Source organism: Apodemus sylvaticus, chromosome 17 (genome assembly GCF_947179515.1).
Source record: "Apodemus sylvaticus chromosome 17, mApoSyl1.1, whole genome shotgun sequence".
In the NCBI taxonomy this organism is placed as follows: Eukaryota; Metazoa; Chordata; class Mammalia; order Rodentia; family Muridae; genus Apodemus; species Apodemus sylvaticus.
In genome coordinates this window covers 72,067,941-72,084,324 of record NC_067488.1, presented here as the reverse complement: position 1 = coordinate 72,084,324, position 16,384 = coordinate 72,067,941, and the positions used below count along the sequence as shown (strand labels likewise).

The 16,384-nt window shown below is 41.2% G+C and overlaps 2 protein-coding genes across 4 annotated transcripts in view; one reads left to right on the top strand and one right to left on the bottom strand.

Moving 5' to 3' along the window:
- Window positions 1-14,347, bottom strand: part of Senp1 (SUMO specific peptidase 1) — a 58,051-nt gene extending 43,704 nt beyond the window's left edge. Inside the window, 6 exon segments of the mRNA XM_052161473.1 lie at window positions 4,750-4,834; window positions 6,569-6,699; window positions 8,546-8,561; window positions 8,563-8,594; window positions 13,739-13,762; window positions 13,765-14,347. Of these exon segments, the coding sequence (XP_052017433.1) occupies window positions 4,750-4,834; window positions 6,569-6,699; window positions 8,546-8,561; window positions 8,563-8,594; window positions 13,739-13,762; window positions 13,765-13,789 (313 nt within the window). The 5' untranslated portion in view covers window positions 13,790-14,347.
- Window positions 13,650-16,384, top strand: part of Pfkm (phosphofructokinase, muscle) — a 39,721-nt gene continuing 36,986 nt past the window's right edge. Inside the window, exons 1-2 of one of the 3 annotated variants that reach the window (XM_052161470.1) lie at window positions 13,650-13,756; window positions 16,165-16,287. In XM_052161470.1, coding sequence (XP_052017430.1) covers window positions 16,188-16,287 — 100 coding nt within the window. In that variant the 5' untranslated portion in view covers window positions 13,650-13,756; window positions 16,165-16,187. Of the gene's footprint in view, window positions 13,757-15,454; window positions 15,552-16,164; window positions 16,288-16,384 lie in introns of those variants that run through there. The other 2 variants (XM_052161469.1, XM_052161471.1) reach the window with 2 other exon arrangements.

The window sequence follows — 16,384 nt, the reverse complement described above, 5'->3', positions numbered from 1 at the left end:
AGCCATTAGGCTATCAAATTCCAGGGAGCATCAGTGGAAAAGTAAAAATGATAATTCTCTAGTTCCAGAATTTGTCTTATGCTAACAATATTCTGAAGCTCTCCTTTCAAAGAACATTAACATAGGACTTTGCACAATAGTATGCATTCATGTTACTGAAAGTATTTAGCATGGGTATGGTGATACACACCTGTAATCCCAGGACTTGAGAAGCTGAGGCAGGCCAATCACAAGTTTAAGGGCAGCTTTGGCTACACAGTAAGATTGTCTCAACACACACACACACACACACACTCATTTGTCTGGTTTTTAGTACTCTATCTAAAGGAAATAGCCTTCAAAAAGAAGACTCCTTAAGTAAACCATGAAACAGAATTTTGGGGTAAATCTTAAGAGGAGAAGAAGCAACCCATAGTACTGTTAGTATCAAATGATTCACTAGTCAGTGTAGCAACTTAGGCTGGCAAAGTAAGTAAATTCATTTTCAAAATGAATTACAACTGTCTTCCTCTGTAGTAAATATGTGGGCTTAACATGTGTGATTACTGTTACTCTAAGAACTGGTACACGAAGCTACTGAACAGTAGTCTCAGTAAGAAACCCAGAAAACAATGGTTGTTAAATGCAAAGCTGTAACAGTAGAAATAACGGCTTTCACGTGGCTTGCTAAATGTCTAACTAAAAATGTATATTCGAGGAGGAAATCTGTTAGAAATACAAATTATCTTGATAGACGTGAAATCTGGGATTCAGGGTAAGTCAGAACAGCCTTCCTAGAGCACTAGAGCAAGCGTCAGCTTTACAATGCTAGGGAAAAGCACTGGCTCAGTCAGGTGGTTCCACCCCCAGCCAATGACATCACTGGGTAACCTTCTATTGCTGGGAGTACGGGACTAACAAGAGGCTGCAAATCTTTCATTACCAGTAAAATTTAACCTGCTATTTTGTCATCGCTAAGAAATTAGTTACAAAGCCAGAAACAAGGTAATTTATCATGTGTTATTACATGCATACAAAACTAGAATAGCCTGAAAATGTCACTGTGGTTATGTTCTAAGGATGAAATGGCTGAGTGCTTTTTTCTGCAGAAACAGGCGATACTTTTTTTTTCTTCCCAAGACAGGGTTTCTCTGTATAGCCCTGGCTGTCTTGGAACTCACTCTGTAGACAAGGCTGGCCTCCAACTCAGAAATCCACCTGCCTCTGCCTCTCAGAGTGCTGGGATTACAGGCGTGCGCCACCACCGCCCGGCTCTTTTTTTTTCTTTTTTTGGTTTTTGAGGCAGTATTTTATAAACATAATAAACTATTAAAAGCAACAGTGTGCTCCCACTATTCAGAGGCTCTTTGCTCTCACATACCCTCAAGCTCCTTCTAAAAAATAAAGAAGAATGTATCAGATATTCATACACTGTGAAAGTAACCCATTATTTCCCCTTAACTCCCCAATTGGAATTGATTAGTTACTGTAGTAACAGCACACTAAATAGACTTAATCTACATGTTATCTTAGTAACCTAATTTAACATATTCTCCAAAGATATTGATACATTTAAAGCACTAGAAAATTCTTTTCATCTCAATCTTTTTTTGTGGCTCTTCAGGACTAAAACACTTTAAATGTCTTGCACTTCATAAGGCTGGCTCTTAAAGGAAGCACTGCGTTCATGCTTTGTAGACAGTTCGGAAGTAGCTTCCTTTCAATAGTTTAATCTGGAGCAGACTTGAGAAGCAGAGTTTTGCCTGGCGTCATTAGAGAGTTAGGTCCAATAGACTCTACAATCTTGACAGATTTTCCCATTTTCATTTCCTCTTGGAAGACAAGAGTACGGCAAAGCAGCAAGCAATAGCCTACACCAGCAGTGCCCTGATTAGAAGACTATGGCAGGTACCAAGAGACCCACATCTAGCCCTGTCAGCAGGGCAGGCTCAAGGTCAAAGCAGACAGCAGAGACAAAACTGTGCAGCGCCTGAAATGAATTGGAATGGGTATGGCAAAGGAAAACATTTCTAAAGTGCATGGTAAAAAGTAGCTTTGTTTTTGTTTGGTGCTGGTGATGAAACCATGGGCTCCGTGTATGCATATTAGATGTAAAATTTCTGTTTGTAAAGTCTATGGCATGTCATAAACTTGTTTAATCAATAACCAGATGACATTTGAGAGATCAGTTCTCAACCTGTAGGATGGGACCCCTTTGGGGTGGCATATCAAATATTCTATGTATCAAGTAGTTACATTACAATTCATAACAGTAGCAAAAATGAAGTAACAATGAAAATAATCTTATAGGTGGTGTCCCCACCCATGAGGAACTGCATTAAAGGATCACAGTGTTAGGAAGGTGGAGAAGCACTGAGCTAAGCAGATAGGTTTGAATCCTGTTTCCAGCTGCAGAGTCAGAGAAAGAATCTAACGATAGCGCAGCACTCTTTCGTCAGCATGTGTCACCATCCACTGCTATTTGTCTCACGTACACAAAACTATTACAAAATACTTTTATTTTCTTTAAAAGGTCACAAATTCAACTGAGAGATAAACTTTAGTGAAAAACTTTTGGTATGAGGATCAACTTGTGGAATGATGGATGATAAACACAGGAAAAGTTTAACTCTCAACAATTTGTGCCTAATGAGAAAGACAAGAACCTGGTCAAATACTGATACTTTCATGAACATGAGGATCTGGGGTAATCTCAAATATATTTTTGTCAGTATTGAGGTTCAATTAAAATTAAAGAGGAAAACTATATGAATACTTTTAAGAGGTATTGTTAACAACTAATAAAGGAGTACTGAACTTAAGCCCTAGAAAACACAATGGTGACACAAACTAAGGTACTGGTCATTGTCCCAAATCACACAGCCTGGGGGTCCAGTAGTACCTCAGAGTTACAGACTGGGATTTCAGCAGATAACCTGCTGCTCTGTAGAACACTGATAACTCTGTAGAAGCACTTAATAACAAACACTGGTACATGCAGCAAAACAACTATGCACTTATATTTACAGGGATAAGTGAAGTCAATCAGAAACCTCTCCATGTTAGTTCACATTAGTTTTAATGTCAAATCTAAAAAAACAGTTTTTTAGAGCTTTGTGGAGTTTGAAACTACACATAAGGGACTATGGCTATGCATAACAATGCCACAGACTAAAAATTAACAGAAAACAATAAATATGAGAAAGAACTTGTGAACTGACAGAAAACAAAAAATACAAACTTTAAGTTACAAAGATTTTGTGTGTCAAATTATATAATGTGTATGAATATACAGAGAAACAAAAATCACAAGAGGCCAAAGAGAATGGCGTTAAGTAATAATTGGTTTTTAGTCAAGTGGATTTAAATCTGATTTTCTATGCAATTGTTTATTATAAAGCAATCACTTAAAACAGAGTGGAATAATTCTATCCAATGGTGAACTAGCATATGGAATAACAAGAAAATACAGCATGATTCAAATGGAAATATGAATGATCTGGTCTTATTAATTCCATAATCATCTTTTTGTAGAAGTTCATTTAACTATGAACTATCACACCAGTGTCTCTGTTACCAAAAGGCCTTTTCAATGACGACGAAAGAGTTACTTTCTCAGTTCTTTTACCATCGAAATTATTAACACATACTAGGTAGAGGCCACTGACCATTCTGAGGGGAAATCTAGTGCCCAGGGTATAGTACCGCCCACCTAATAATGCACACTTAAATATAACATATGTCTAAAAGAACATCATACTAACGTCTTTTTAGGGGAGGAGATCTCATCTTGCTGACAAAGAATCCTGAGGAAGCCAAATAATAATGATTATTATGTGCATATTTATTTCATATTTATCATAAGCTTATCCTTACAAAAAAAAAATCTCATGTAGGCAGGCTCTACAGTATTCCTTTTACGCCCATATTTGTGGCAAAATGAGATCTTAAGTGATGCTCAGTGAAAAGACCTGGAAGGTCACTGCAGTCTTCCTGAGTAATAATGCTCAGAGACTAATGGATAGATTCTTAGTTTTCCAAGTCACAGGCAGAATACTGTCAGAAGTCTACACCGTAGGAAGGGGTTAGATAAGGAGGCCAGATGGCTAGGGAGAGGAGTCACTTAGAGAACGCTAACTTCTGTCATGGATTACAAGTTGAACAGCAAAGTCCTTGAAAACACAAGCACATGGCTGTGGCAGGTGCTACACAGAAACATGTAGTTAATACTTCCTGCCCTGAAGGAAAAACAGACTTGGGGAGAAATAAATTTCCACATTCAATTGTTCAAGAACAGAAATAAGTTAGCTGTGTGGTTTAAGTCAATACAAAGCAAATACCCTTTGTATTACATGCACATAGCAAAACAGAAACAGAAATAAAAACAAAGCAAAGCTGTATTATTTTCTATAATGGAATAGTGGACAAGGACAACAGATTCCAAAAAACTCTCCCACTCAAGGATTAGTATTTGACTGACATTAAATCCAAACTATTATAGCAACCAAATACATATATATAAATGCCTTATTAAAATGATGTTTTAATGGAAAAATGTCATGTTGCTTTTGACAATGCTTTCAACTTTTTTTTATTTGACAATATAAGGAGGAAACCCAGGGCTTTGAGCACAAGAGCTAAGAGCTCTAGCACTGAGCCATGTCCCAATACCTGATCATGTTTTCACTTTTGGAGATGGTAAACACAAAGCATTTGCTATGAGGAAATGTGAGGGGCATGCAATGACTGAATACAAGTAATGAGCCATACCTGAGTGATAATTTGGATTATAGGCTGCACTTCTTGTAGAACACGTGAAAGCTCGGTCTAAAGTCCCCTGCCTAAAAGGCAGGATCTAAATAAAAACAGAAGATTGTTTTCTTAAATCATACTTTTGACAATTAAAGAGAGTAAGTTTATATTAAGAAAAACATCACTAAACAGGACTATGATAAAATTTGCAACTCAATATAACGTATATATCAATTATATTCTAAATAAGCTGCACAGTAACAAGAAGAGACAATTTGAGGAAATTACTCTGATTTAAGGGAACGTTGGAAAATAACAATCTGCTCTACAACGTAAAGGATGCCCACTGAAGGGTATGTCTGCATTTACTATATTCTATCAGACAATGAATTATAAGAGGTTATAGAAGCTGAAAAAGCTGAAAGAGTCAACTTGGTTTTGCTCTTGAGGACTTCAGAGTAATTCTCGTGGGGAGTGCTGCTGCAGTCTTAGTCCAAGTACAAGCTTTAAGCACCTCTGGGACACCTTATGACAGTGAGAGATGAGTGTCCGACCTGCTACAACAAATCCTCTCACTCAAACTACTAATGGTTTTCCTAGTTTCTTTGTTTTAATTTAAAAATTATGCCGGGCAGTGGTGGCACACGCCTGTAATCCCAGCACTCTGGGAGGCAGAGGCAGGCGGATTTCCGAGTTTGAGGCCAGCCTGGTCTACAGAGTGAGTTCCAGGACAGTCAGGGCTATACAGAGAAACCCTGTCTCAGAAAAAACCAAATCCAAAGAAACAAACAAACAAAAATTAACCTATTACTGCCCACCCATGGCATAAGCAAGGAGGTCAGAGGACAACTTGAAGGAGTCAGCTCTTTCCTTCCACCATGTAGGTTTCAGGGATCAAACCAAAGCCATCATGAAAGCCAGCAGAAAGTGTCTTTATCATCCTATCAGTCAGCTAGGGATGCTTTTAACACGTGGCTTCTGTTTCGGTGGTAGATGCTCAGATTCTACATCATTCCCTGGCTCTCAAGCAATGCCCATGCTGTGTTGCATTCTGAGCCTTTACCAATTATGTCACAGCAAGCTCAGAAAGGCTTTGCATTCACTCCTATCCCCCAAGCTATGCTTAGTACCTAGTTTAAAAGAACAGATCTGTGTGTCAACAGTAGACTATTCAGAGTAACAATGAAGACCTTTCTAATGTTATTCTTGCCAGGTAGGCAAGAGCCAGGTGGATCTCTGAATTCGAGGCCAGTCTGGTCTAGAGAGCTAGTTCTAGGACAGCCAGGACTACACAGAGAAACCCTGACTTGAAAAACAAGCAAAAATATTCTTAATTCAGATGCCATGTGTCTTAGTTAGGGCTTTACTACTGTAAACAGACACCATGACAAAGGTAAGTCTAATAAAGGACAACATATATTTGGGGCTGGCTTACAAGTTCAGAAGTTCAGTCCATTATCTTCAAGGTGGGAGCATAGATACATCCAGGCAGGCATGGTGCAGGCAGAGCTGAGAGTTCTACATCTTCATTTGAAGGCTGCTAGTGGAAGGCTGACTTCCAGGCAGCTAGGGTCTTAAAACCCACACCTAAAGTGACACACCTACTCCAACAGAGCCACACCTTCTAATAGTTCCACTCCCTGGGCTGAGCATATACAAACCATGGCACTATGTTTTGTCTTAACTTTCTTAATTCAAGCAGAAATCCATCACTAAAATTATTAATTGTAAAAAGTTCACAGGCTTGGAGATTTTAGTATGGTATTCAAATTGTATCAGATGAATATTTATAGTGAAAAAAGGAATTAGTTACTTAAACGAAAAGAATGATTCTAACCTGCTGGTCAGAAAGCAAAGGCTGGTCCTCTGGAAAGCCAGACTGCCGCAAGAGGCGGGTTCTGAAGGTGGAGCTGTGGTTGACTAAGGTCACCTCCCCAGCATCCATCTTCACCCCGTCAGCTGTGTCTTCTGGGGGAAGAGTCAGATTAGAGCAAGACAATCCTTAAACAACATTTTCCCGTGAGACAATCTTTTCCCCTAAAAAACTGTTCTCAAAGAGGAATTATACAGATAAGTAAAACCGCTCTTTCATAGCACATGAAGACACTGGTCCATTTAGTATTGACTGAGAGCATCTAAGTAGCTCAAAACCTACACACACACACACAAAAACAACAACAACAACAAAAAAGCCTGATTTATAGTTTGTTTTTAAAATAATGACATTTCCCTCAAAGAGAACTTTTAATGTCTTAAGTACAAGAAATTTAATATTAAAAAGAATAGGATGTTGGGTAAAAAGGCATGCTCTAGAAGAGGCAGCTACTGGAAAAGCAAAGGTAGAATTCTGGTCATTTGGTTTGGAATTAGCATGGGTAATTGGAAGCCTGTCACTTAAAGAAGGGAAGGAGGAGCTACAATACCATGCAGAAACACAGTTCACTTTGGCTTATTTTCTATCTTAATACAAAAAAAGGTGCTTTAAAGTTTAACAAGCCCAGGAGTGGGTGCGACGGCCCACTAGGTAGGAGCGCTTGCTGCACAAGTACGAGAGCCTCAGTCTGCACCCCTAGCACCCATATCAGAAACTGAACATGGCCATGTTTGCCTGTAACCCCAGAATTATGGAGTAGAAACAGGCAGATTCTGAGAGCTTGCTTACTGGATTGCTAACATGGCAAAAACAGTAAGCTTCCAATTTAGTGGAAGTCTCTGTCTTAAAGAAATAAGGCAGATAGGATATTCAAAATCTTCTTGGGGCCTGTACACACATTCCCACAGGCAAACATACTTTCACATACATGTGTTTGCACCCTCCCCCCAAATACCAACTATTATTAAAAACCACCCCCCCCAAAAAAAAACCCTTAATTCATTGGATCTTTTTTTCTGTAAGTAAGAATTTATTTGTATTGCTCTTAGAGTCATTTCAGTGACTATAGTACCACGGCAGACTCTTACTTTAGAAACATTTTACCATAGATGCACTAAGACAGGAACAGAAGAGAATTAAGAGACCTCAAGTGACTTAGACTGGTAACAGCATGGAGAAAAGGGGAACAAATGAGCAGGAGAGTGAGAGAGTACATGGAGGAGGGCTGGTGGTGGAATGTAAACAGTAGAGAAAAGGCTAAGGGCAACTGAAAAGAGTCATGGATGTTACAGTCTTCCTGTTTAGCCATTTGATTTATTCCTAAGATGACTGCTTTTCCTGTCTCCTTTTACAGATACAAAATACTGTGAATCAAACAGTGGAAAATGTTCCAATTGCAAAGCTTTACTATCAGTAAAATGAAATAAAATGTTACCGTACTGAAATTATTTATCCTATAGGAGGCAGTGCAGCACAGAACTAAAGAACAGGGACCTGAACTCTGCAGGGTAGGGGATGAGACTCCAGGAAGGTTTCCTAACCTGTATCTCACTTTCCTTGTTGGTACAATATTGCTGACTATGTACATTTTGTACATACTGTTAGGTATTCTTGTAAGACAGCTGAAACAATGAAATGAATAGATATTATATTCAGTACTTATAATAGAGACATAGCATAACAAATACTGCCAGTGTGCGCTCGTTTTTTTTTTCTCAATACACTGAATAAGAAAATGATCTTAAATGATTTTGTAAATAAGGTATTAACCAAAGGAAAATAACACTGAGTATACACCAATGTTTAATTAGGACTAAAATCTTGTAATATTATTTCTACATACAAAGACACAAACAGAACAAATACTGGGCACACATTCTTTCTTGCCACCTAACTAATCACTGTGTAAAAGGACGAAGTGACAAATTTAGTTAGTCTTACCCATTTCAGGTCTTTTTCACATCACTAACTTTAGTAAAAACACAAAATCCTATAAAAGAAGACACAAGACATAAATATTACACAGTGAAACATCTAGTTCAAGTATTACATAACAGGGACTTGCACAGAAGTGACATTTATGCCCTTAGTGGAGGAAAATGGTGAAAGCTACTGACTGGATGAGAAAAAGAGTAAAAACATCAAATTGGCCCGAGGTACTTCCAAACACTGCTGTAAACTATACTGGACTCAACGGCAGCTACAGGAAACCCAGAGAATCACAGACCATCAAAGCAACAATCGAGTTGAGTAAGCCAACCCCCAGGAGATGGAATCATATGCATATAAATCACACTTAGTAGCTTCGATGAAATCACAACTAGAAATTCTCCCCAATCTACTGAGTTTTCTATTACCTCATCGTAAATTATTTTTCTAGGCAGGTGATAGACTTTGTGGTCCTAAGATTTCTCTTCCATAAACTTTATATAGTAGACAAATAAAATCCCACAAATTTATTGAGTACAAATCAAGGAATACTTTCAGTTGTACAAAGCACTCTTCCACCCTACATTATCCACCAACCCGCTAGAAAAGGGCTGGAATACAGCTCCCTTGTGTAGCATGTACAAGGTCCTTTATTCAATCAATCCTTAGTGCCAAAGCAAGTAACCAAACCAAATTAAACCTGCTTAAACCAAGGCTATATCTACATAGAAGTTCCCCTCATTCAGGATATATGTTCCAAGGCTTCCAATATATGTCTGAAACTACAAATGGTACTGAATTATGCACACAGGCATACTTCCTATACACATACAAGAAAATATAATTCATAAATTAGAGCAAAAGACTAACAAAAGTAATAAAAACAGTATGTCTTAGGGTTTTACTGCTGTGAACAGACACCACGACCAAGGCAACTCTTATAAAGGACAACATTTAATTAGAGCTGGCTTACAGGCTCAGAGGTCCAGTCCATTATCATCAAGGTGGGAACATGGCAGCATCCAGGCAGCCGTGGTGCAGGAGGAGCTAAGAGTTCTACATCTTCTGAAGGCTCCTAACAGAATATTGGCTTCCAAGCAGCTAGGGTCTTAAAGTCTACACCCATGGTGACACACGTACTCTGACAGGGCCACACCTTCTAATAGTTCCACTCCCTGGGCTGAGCAAATACAAACCATCACATCCCACTCCTCGGCCCCCATAGCCTTGATCAAACATATGAATCTATGGGAGCCATAACTAAACATAGCATAATGAAAAATACATTTAGTCCAACTAAATGTATTTCAAAAACCCCCCATAGTCTATAGCAGTCTCAACAATGTTAAAGTCCTAAGCTCAGGTTCTCTTCTGAGATTCATTCATTTAACTGTAATCCCCAAAGTCAGACATGAAACCAGCTGGGCAAACTCCAAACTCTGCATCTCCATGTCTGATGTCAAAGCTATCTTCAGATCTCCAACTCCTTTTTCATCTTTGTTGACTGCAACAAACTTCTTTCTCCTAGGCTGGCTCCACTCCGCTAGCAGCTTTCCTCAGAAGAGAGCCCACAGCTCCGGCATCTCAAACATCTTGGGGTCTGTCTGTGAGGAAACTTCAATGTTACAGCTTCTTGTTCCAATGAACATGATGTTCTGGGCTCCTCCAAAGGGCTGACATCACTTCTCCAGCTCTGCCCTCTCTAAGCTCAGGTTGGTCCACTCCACTGCAGCTGCTGTTCTTGGTGATCATCTCATGGTAGTGGCATCTCAAATATCTTTGGGTCTTCCACTGCAACTAGGCTTCACCAATAGCCTCTCATAGGCTCTCTTTATAGTACCAAGTCCTTTGCATGACCCCTGCAGTCCTGAGCCATCAACTACAACTGAGGCTACAACTTCACCAATGGCCTTCCATAGCCTCTCACAGTACCAAGCCTCAGCTGCTCTTCATGACCCCTTCATGCCTTCAAAACCAGTACCACCTGGGTGACTCTTACATATCGACAAGTACAGTTGCAGGACAATGTGCAACCTTGGCTATGTCTGGAACAGTTTCTTTGTGCTCTCAGAAAACACTTCCCAGAGTTCACCTCAGTGATGCTGGTCTCTCCTTAATCACTAATTTCTTAGCTCCAGCTAACTCTCTTCTATTCTCGACTCTGATGCCAGAGCCATATAGCCAAAGCTGCTGGGTTCTGCTGCTTTCAGATGCTGGAACATTGGCCCCCTTGTTCTATTACATTATCACCAGCTTTCTGTTTTCCAATGCCTTCACTTCCTAAGCTTTGGCTGTCCTGGATCTTGCTCTGTAGACTAACTAACTCAGAGAGCTGCGTGTCCATCTCCTGGGATTAAAAAGTGTGTACCACCATGCCTGGAATTTTTTCACTTATTTTCTAAACAAACTTGACTGTAACTGAAACTGCAAAACGTGAAGTTGCAGATATTGAATTTTCCCAGAAAAGAGTTGAGAGTAGTTAAAACCCTAACTGCTTAGAACTACTTAATTAGCAAACCATGTACATCCACTTTTATCCACGTAGTTTAAGGAGACTGAGCAGTTGCTTATTAAATCCACAGCCACTCTGAATCCTCAAAGTATTCAAGAAGACTATGTGATGTCAACAGGCATTCTTTTTTTTTTTTTAAAGAATTATTTATAATTATTTGTGAGTACACTGAGGGCGTCAAATCTCTTTGCGGATGATTGTGAGCCACCATGTGGTTGCTGGGATTTGAACTCAGGACCTTCGGAAGAGCAGTCAGTGCTCTTACCTGCTAAGCCATTTCTCCAGTCTCCCAGTCAACAGGCATTCTTAACGGTCACAATAGCAAAACGAGCTTGAAAAGGTAGGCTGCTTGAGTGAGCAGAGTGCCCAGGCTTGCCAGGAAGGATCCTTAAAAGGTTTAAACCTTAGATTTAGGATCACATACATTTCTAAGCTTCCATCTAGAATTTCTCCAGGCTATTCTTCCTCTTTCTTCCTTAATGGTGTAGATTTTTTTTTTACTGCTTTATTTTACATGTATGAGTATTTTGCCCAAATGTGTGTCTGTGCTCCATGTGCATGCAACTTGTGGAGGTTAAAAGAGGGTTTCAGATTCCCTGGAACTGGAGCTAGGGATGCCTGTGGGTCACCATGTGAGTGAAGGGAGTCCAATCTAGGTCTTCTGGAAGGGCAGCCACAGCTCTTAACCATTGAGCTATTCCTCCTGTATTAGGGCAGAATTCTTTAGGGTCCAGATTAAGGTGGGGAAAAAAAATCCAATCACCCAAAGTCACCTTCTAACTGTGTCTAGTCCATTCTAAAAGGGAATGGACTCACTTTTCAAAAAGAAAAATGCCAATTTAAAAGTCTAGTATCCACAACTTGGAAGATAAGATTCCAAGTTTGAAGTCACAGCAAGACACTCTCTCAGAAAGAAAACAATTATCTGGTATCCAGCAGAATAATCCCAGTTTAATTCCTTTTTCATTTTAGAGATGTGGAAGGAGAAAACAGGCTAGAAATTCAGTAATTCAAAAAGTTAACTGACTTGCATAAAGCACAGATGGGGCAAAAGGAAGGACCCAAGAATCCCTCAGCAAGAGCACACTGAAGCTTAGCACAGTCTCACTCTCTAACATCTTCAAAGATTCATACTGAAAAGCAACCTTTCCAACGAGCTTTGAGCAAGATACCCTGGCTCACATGTGTAAGTGATCAAAGCCCCATATTTATACCTTTTTACAAATACATCTTGCTTCTTTGGTATGCTTCTAATACCTTCTTTAGCAATGATGTTGGAAGAAGAGATTTAAAAAACAACAAAATCAAGATTCTACATGAGTCTTAAATACGGAGTCTTAGATGTCATCAAATTTAAGAAAACCTTTCTTGCTGGGTGGTGGTAGAGTCACACATCTTGAATCCCAGCATGTGGGAGGTAAAGGTAGGTGGATTTCTTGTGAGTTTGAGGTCATCCTGGTCTAGAGCGCGAGTTTCAGGATAACCAAGGTTACAAAGAGAAACCCTGCCCTCCCCACAGTCATTCTAACAATTCATCCCTAGTATTCATCATTCATTTAATTTATAGAATGTTACTAAGCAGCTGCTTATTAATGTGAATCAAGTCAGCAGTTGAACACCAAGTGAAAGGGAAATCTGGGGGGACGGAAATCGCCTGCAATAGAATACAAAGGAGTAAATCATTTGTAAGTCTGTATATTTTGGAAGAGATCTTACAAAAATTAATTTTTAGAGTACTAACCTGTATCCAAAACCAAGATGTGAAAGGAAGCATGTGAACAGCCCTACTCTGAGTTTTGGAAAACAATTCTGTGATACAGTTTACACTTTGTCAGGTCCTCACCATAGTATTTCTAAGTGTATTCTCTCCCCCAGTTAAATTAGTGCCTTAAGCGCCTTAATATTCTACACCTTTAACCAGTATTTAACTTCTTACACACATATACTAAGTGTGGGGTTCTGGGATATAAGTACAAGAGAGCTCTGGCCTTTGCTCTTTAGAAGTTTTCAGGCCAGGCGAGGACGCCAGATCTAGTCACACAGATAGCAAAACGAGTATGACTGGTAGGAGAAAGAGAAGTCAGTGGAAGAAAAAAAATTACATCACCTTAGCCACAAGTGGCAGAACCTGTTTGTAAACTCATCCACTCCCTCTCCAGACTTATTTATCACATGAGTGATAGGCACCCGCTTTTGGAGTTTGGAGAATCGACTGAAATCTGGGACTGGAGCTCTTTAAAAGAGGCTGGGGCCAGGTAGTCTAACTAGAAGGAAGGCTCAGGTCAATATTACAGGTGTCGCTGCAACCTCCAAGGCAGCCATCCATCCACATGTCAGCAAGAGTCCTGAATACAAATCATCTTTATGGAGAATACGTATGCGTGTTCTACCTCATCCAGAAATTCCTGCTACAACGAGAACCCTGCATCAAGTAGTTGACAGCCTATAAAAGGACTATACAAAATTTTACAAGAATCACCATCGCTCCACATACAATAAGCCACGTGAACTAAGTAATTTTAACAAGCGTGACTTAAAAGTGATAAAGGTGCAAAGTTATTGCCAACAAGATAACAGAAACACTGTAGAGGTACTGATAACACAGAAATCACCAAGCTCAAGACAAGGGAACCCCAGCACATATCCGGAAAGATCACGTTAGGGTAAACGAAGAAAAAGTCCGAGGCAGTTACCAAGAGGCGATGAGCCAGGTAAGAAACCTGGGCAGTTAGGGGGGTTTTCATAACCTGTGCACAAGGGTCCTGACGTTTCTCTGGTGGTGGCTCTAGCGATTATCACATCCCAGGGAAATACCGCGGGGTAAAAGAGTTGGAGAATTGTGTAGGTGAGACACGGCAGGCAGGAGGAGCATTCAGGTTTCAAGGAAGAAGAGAGGAGAAGCAGGTGGGAGCCGAAGCTCAACTTCCCGGTGGAAAACAGCTCTCCCTCAGGAGGACCCTGCTCTGGCGGGAAACTCCCGGAATCCCAGCCGGCCTTCTCTCTTTGGAAAAGTGGAGATGGGCGCGGAGAAGGCCCTGCTGCGACCGCAGGGAGATGGCCTCTCCGCGGGTCGGGAGACGGAGGCCTGAAAGGGCGGCCTCAGTCAGCCCAGCTACCAGACCCGGGCCAGCCAGCCGCCGCCGGACCGCAGGGGGGAATGGAGGTGGTCCCAAGGGGCGGGGCGGAAGAAAGGGCACGGTCCCCACCGCGGTCCTCTCTTCCGCTCAGCCCAGCGGACGCCAGCGGGCCCGGTCCGACACAGCCTCCCGGCCCAGTCTCCCTCCATCCTCACCCCTCCCCCAGTTTCCCGCCGCCACTCACCGAACCGGAACCGGCTGCTAGGCAAAGGGGTTTCCGGCCGGGCGCGGACCGCAAAGCCCGGGAACCTCCGTGAACCGGAACCGTCTTTACACTACCGGAAGACCGTTTGGCGGGCGCGGGGGAGGAAAAGGGGTGGGGCAAGAGGTCAAAGAGCGACATACAGGCTCGTGGGACGCCTGCGCGAGGTGGCCTGGGAAGCGGAGGGAGCGTTAGACTCTAGGCTCAGTCTCCCTGTCACCCTGTCAGACTGGGTTTTTTTCCTTCGCCTCACTTGGAGTACTGTTGGTGCGCCCGCCGTCCTTTGGTTTTCTCTGTCCCTCGACTCCTTGACCCGCTGTCTTCGGGTTCCGTTCGTTGACCTTTTTTGGGCTTACACGCAGGTTTCCATGGCAGCTGTTCGCTGTGGCCCTAGATGTTTGGAAACCTACGCCTTCCCTGACAAATGAGGACTTGAGATCTAAATTGATTTCTAACTATATCTTCAGAAAATTAGTGTGCATCTTCTCACGCTTGACTGGTCACAGGAAGTGGGGCTGGGGGAAGAGTATAGACTAAGAAACTTTGGGAACACCTTAGCCTAGACTTAACAGCATGCCAAACCTTATATAACTGGAATAATTTAAAACGGTGATTTCTAATGGGATTCACCAGAGGTCTTAAACATGTAATCAATGCCAGACTTTTAAAGACAGAATAATGGAGGAAACGTTACATTGTTCATTCAAATTATTTACCGAGCTTCTTAATTTAGTACGCTTCTGGCCCCAGACCCTATTTAGAAGCTTTGGAAAGGTGCTTCAGAATAATATTCTAGATACAGTTGACTGCATGTCTGAATTCACTCTTGAAATAGGAAAGGCCTCTGGAATCTACCAGTCTTTTCCATTCTCTAAGCACAAGGAGGTAAATTTGTTTGTTCAGGGGATCATGACTTGTTATGTATATACAAGATTATATCACCTTATATGCTGATATTTTTATATGGCCAAGTCCTAAAACCCGGTGGTATTAAGTATACCTAGACCATGTCGACCTTTGACACTTTAAATATTCTATGGATCTATTTATTTGGATTAAACTCTCTTTATTTCTAGGAAATAGCCATGCATAAAGACGAATTTCAGCTGAAATTTTTCATGTGCGTGTTTGAGTCTCGCCATGTAGTCAGGACTTCTCAGAGCACAGGTACCACTGATCGTGTTACAGTGAGAAGGGATGAGTTCTCTCAGAGCTTTCCAGGATTAAAGCTTCTGGCATAAGATAAACTTGAGGGGTCAGAAGACTTGTTTTATATTCCTAGTTGGAAAAATGTGTGTCACTGTGTTGTGTGTTCTCCTTGTACAAGTATAAGGGAGGTGCTATCCTTGTCCCAGGCAAATAAGGAAGACTTGGGAGCTGAGAACAAATATGGAACATGGGATGGGTGTTGATTTCTATTTAGTGTATAGATTATTGTAATCTATCTGGGCTCAGTTGCGGGAGTCCTTCTTACTCAGTGGGCACCCCCAAACACCAAAGTCAGGACCTAAAGAGAACTTCCCTCCACTCTTTTCTAACCAGTAGTGATGTGCTCTGCTTGGCCTGTTAGTGCTGAAGGAATAGGATCTTTTGGATGTAGTAAACCAGTTATTGAGGACAATCATGGCTTCTCTTAATCTTCGCTGTATTTATGCTAAAGAAGTTTTGAATAGCTAGGCCTCTTAGAGAAAGTAAAAGAGTAAGGAGCACCCCTCCAACCTCCCCCACCCCCCCACCCCCGTTCTTACCCCGAGGGTGACCGACAGTTATCGCTTCCCAGCTGGGGGAGCTTCAACTTCCAACATGATCATACCGAAGCTACAGCCAAAGACAGATTTCTTGAAGGGACTAGGAAGCATGGATGACCCCAACACCGTGGGACATATACCTATTCTTGAAATCGGTGAGGCATGTGAGTAAACGGTGGGGACTGGCGGGAAAGAAGCAGGAAGAACAAAAGGTTCCTTCACAGCATTATGATCATGGTAGGCCGAGGTTAG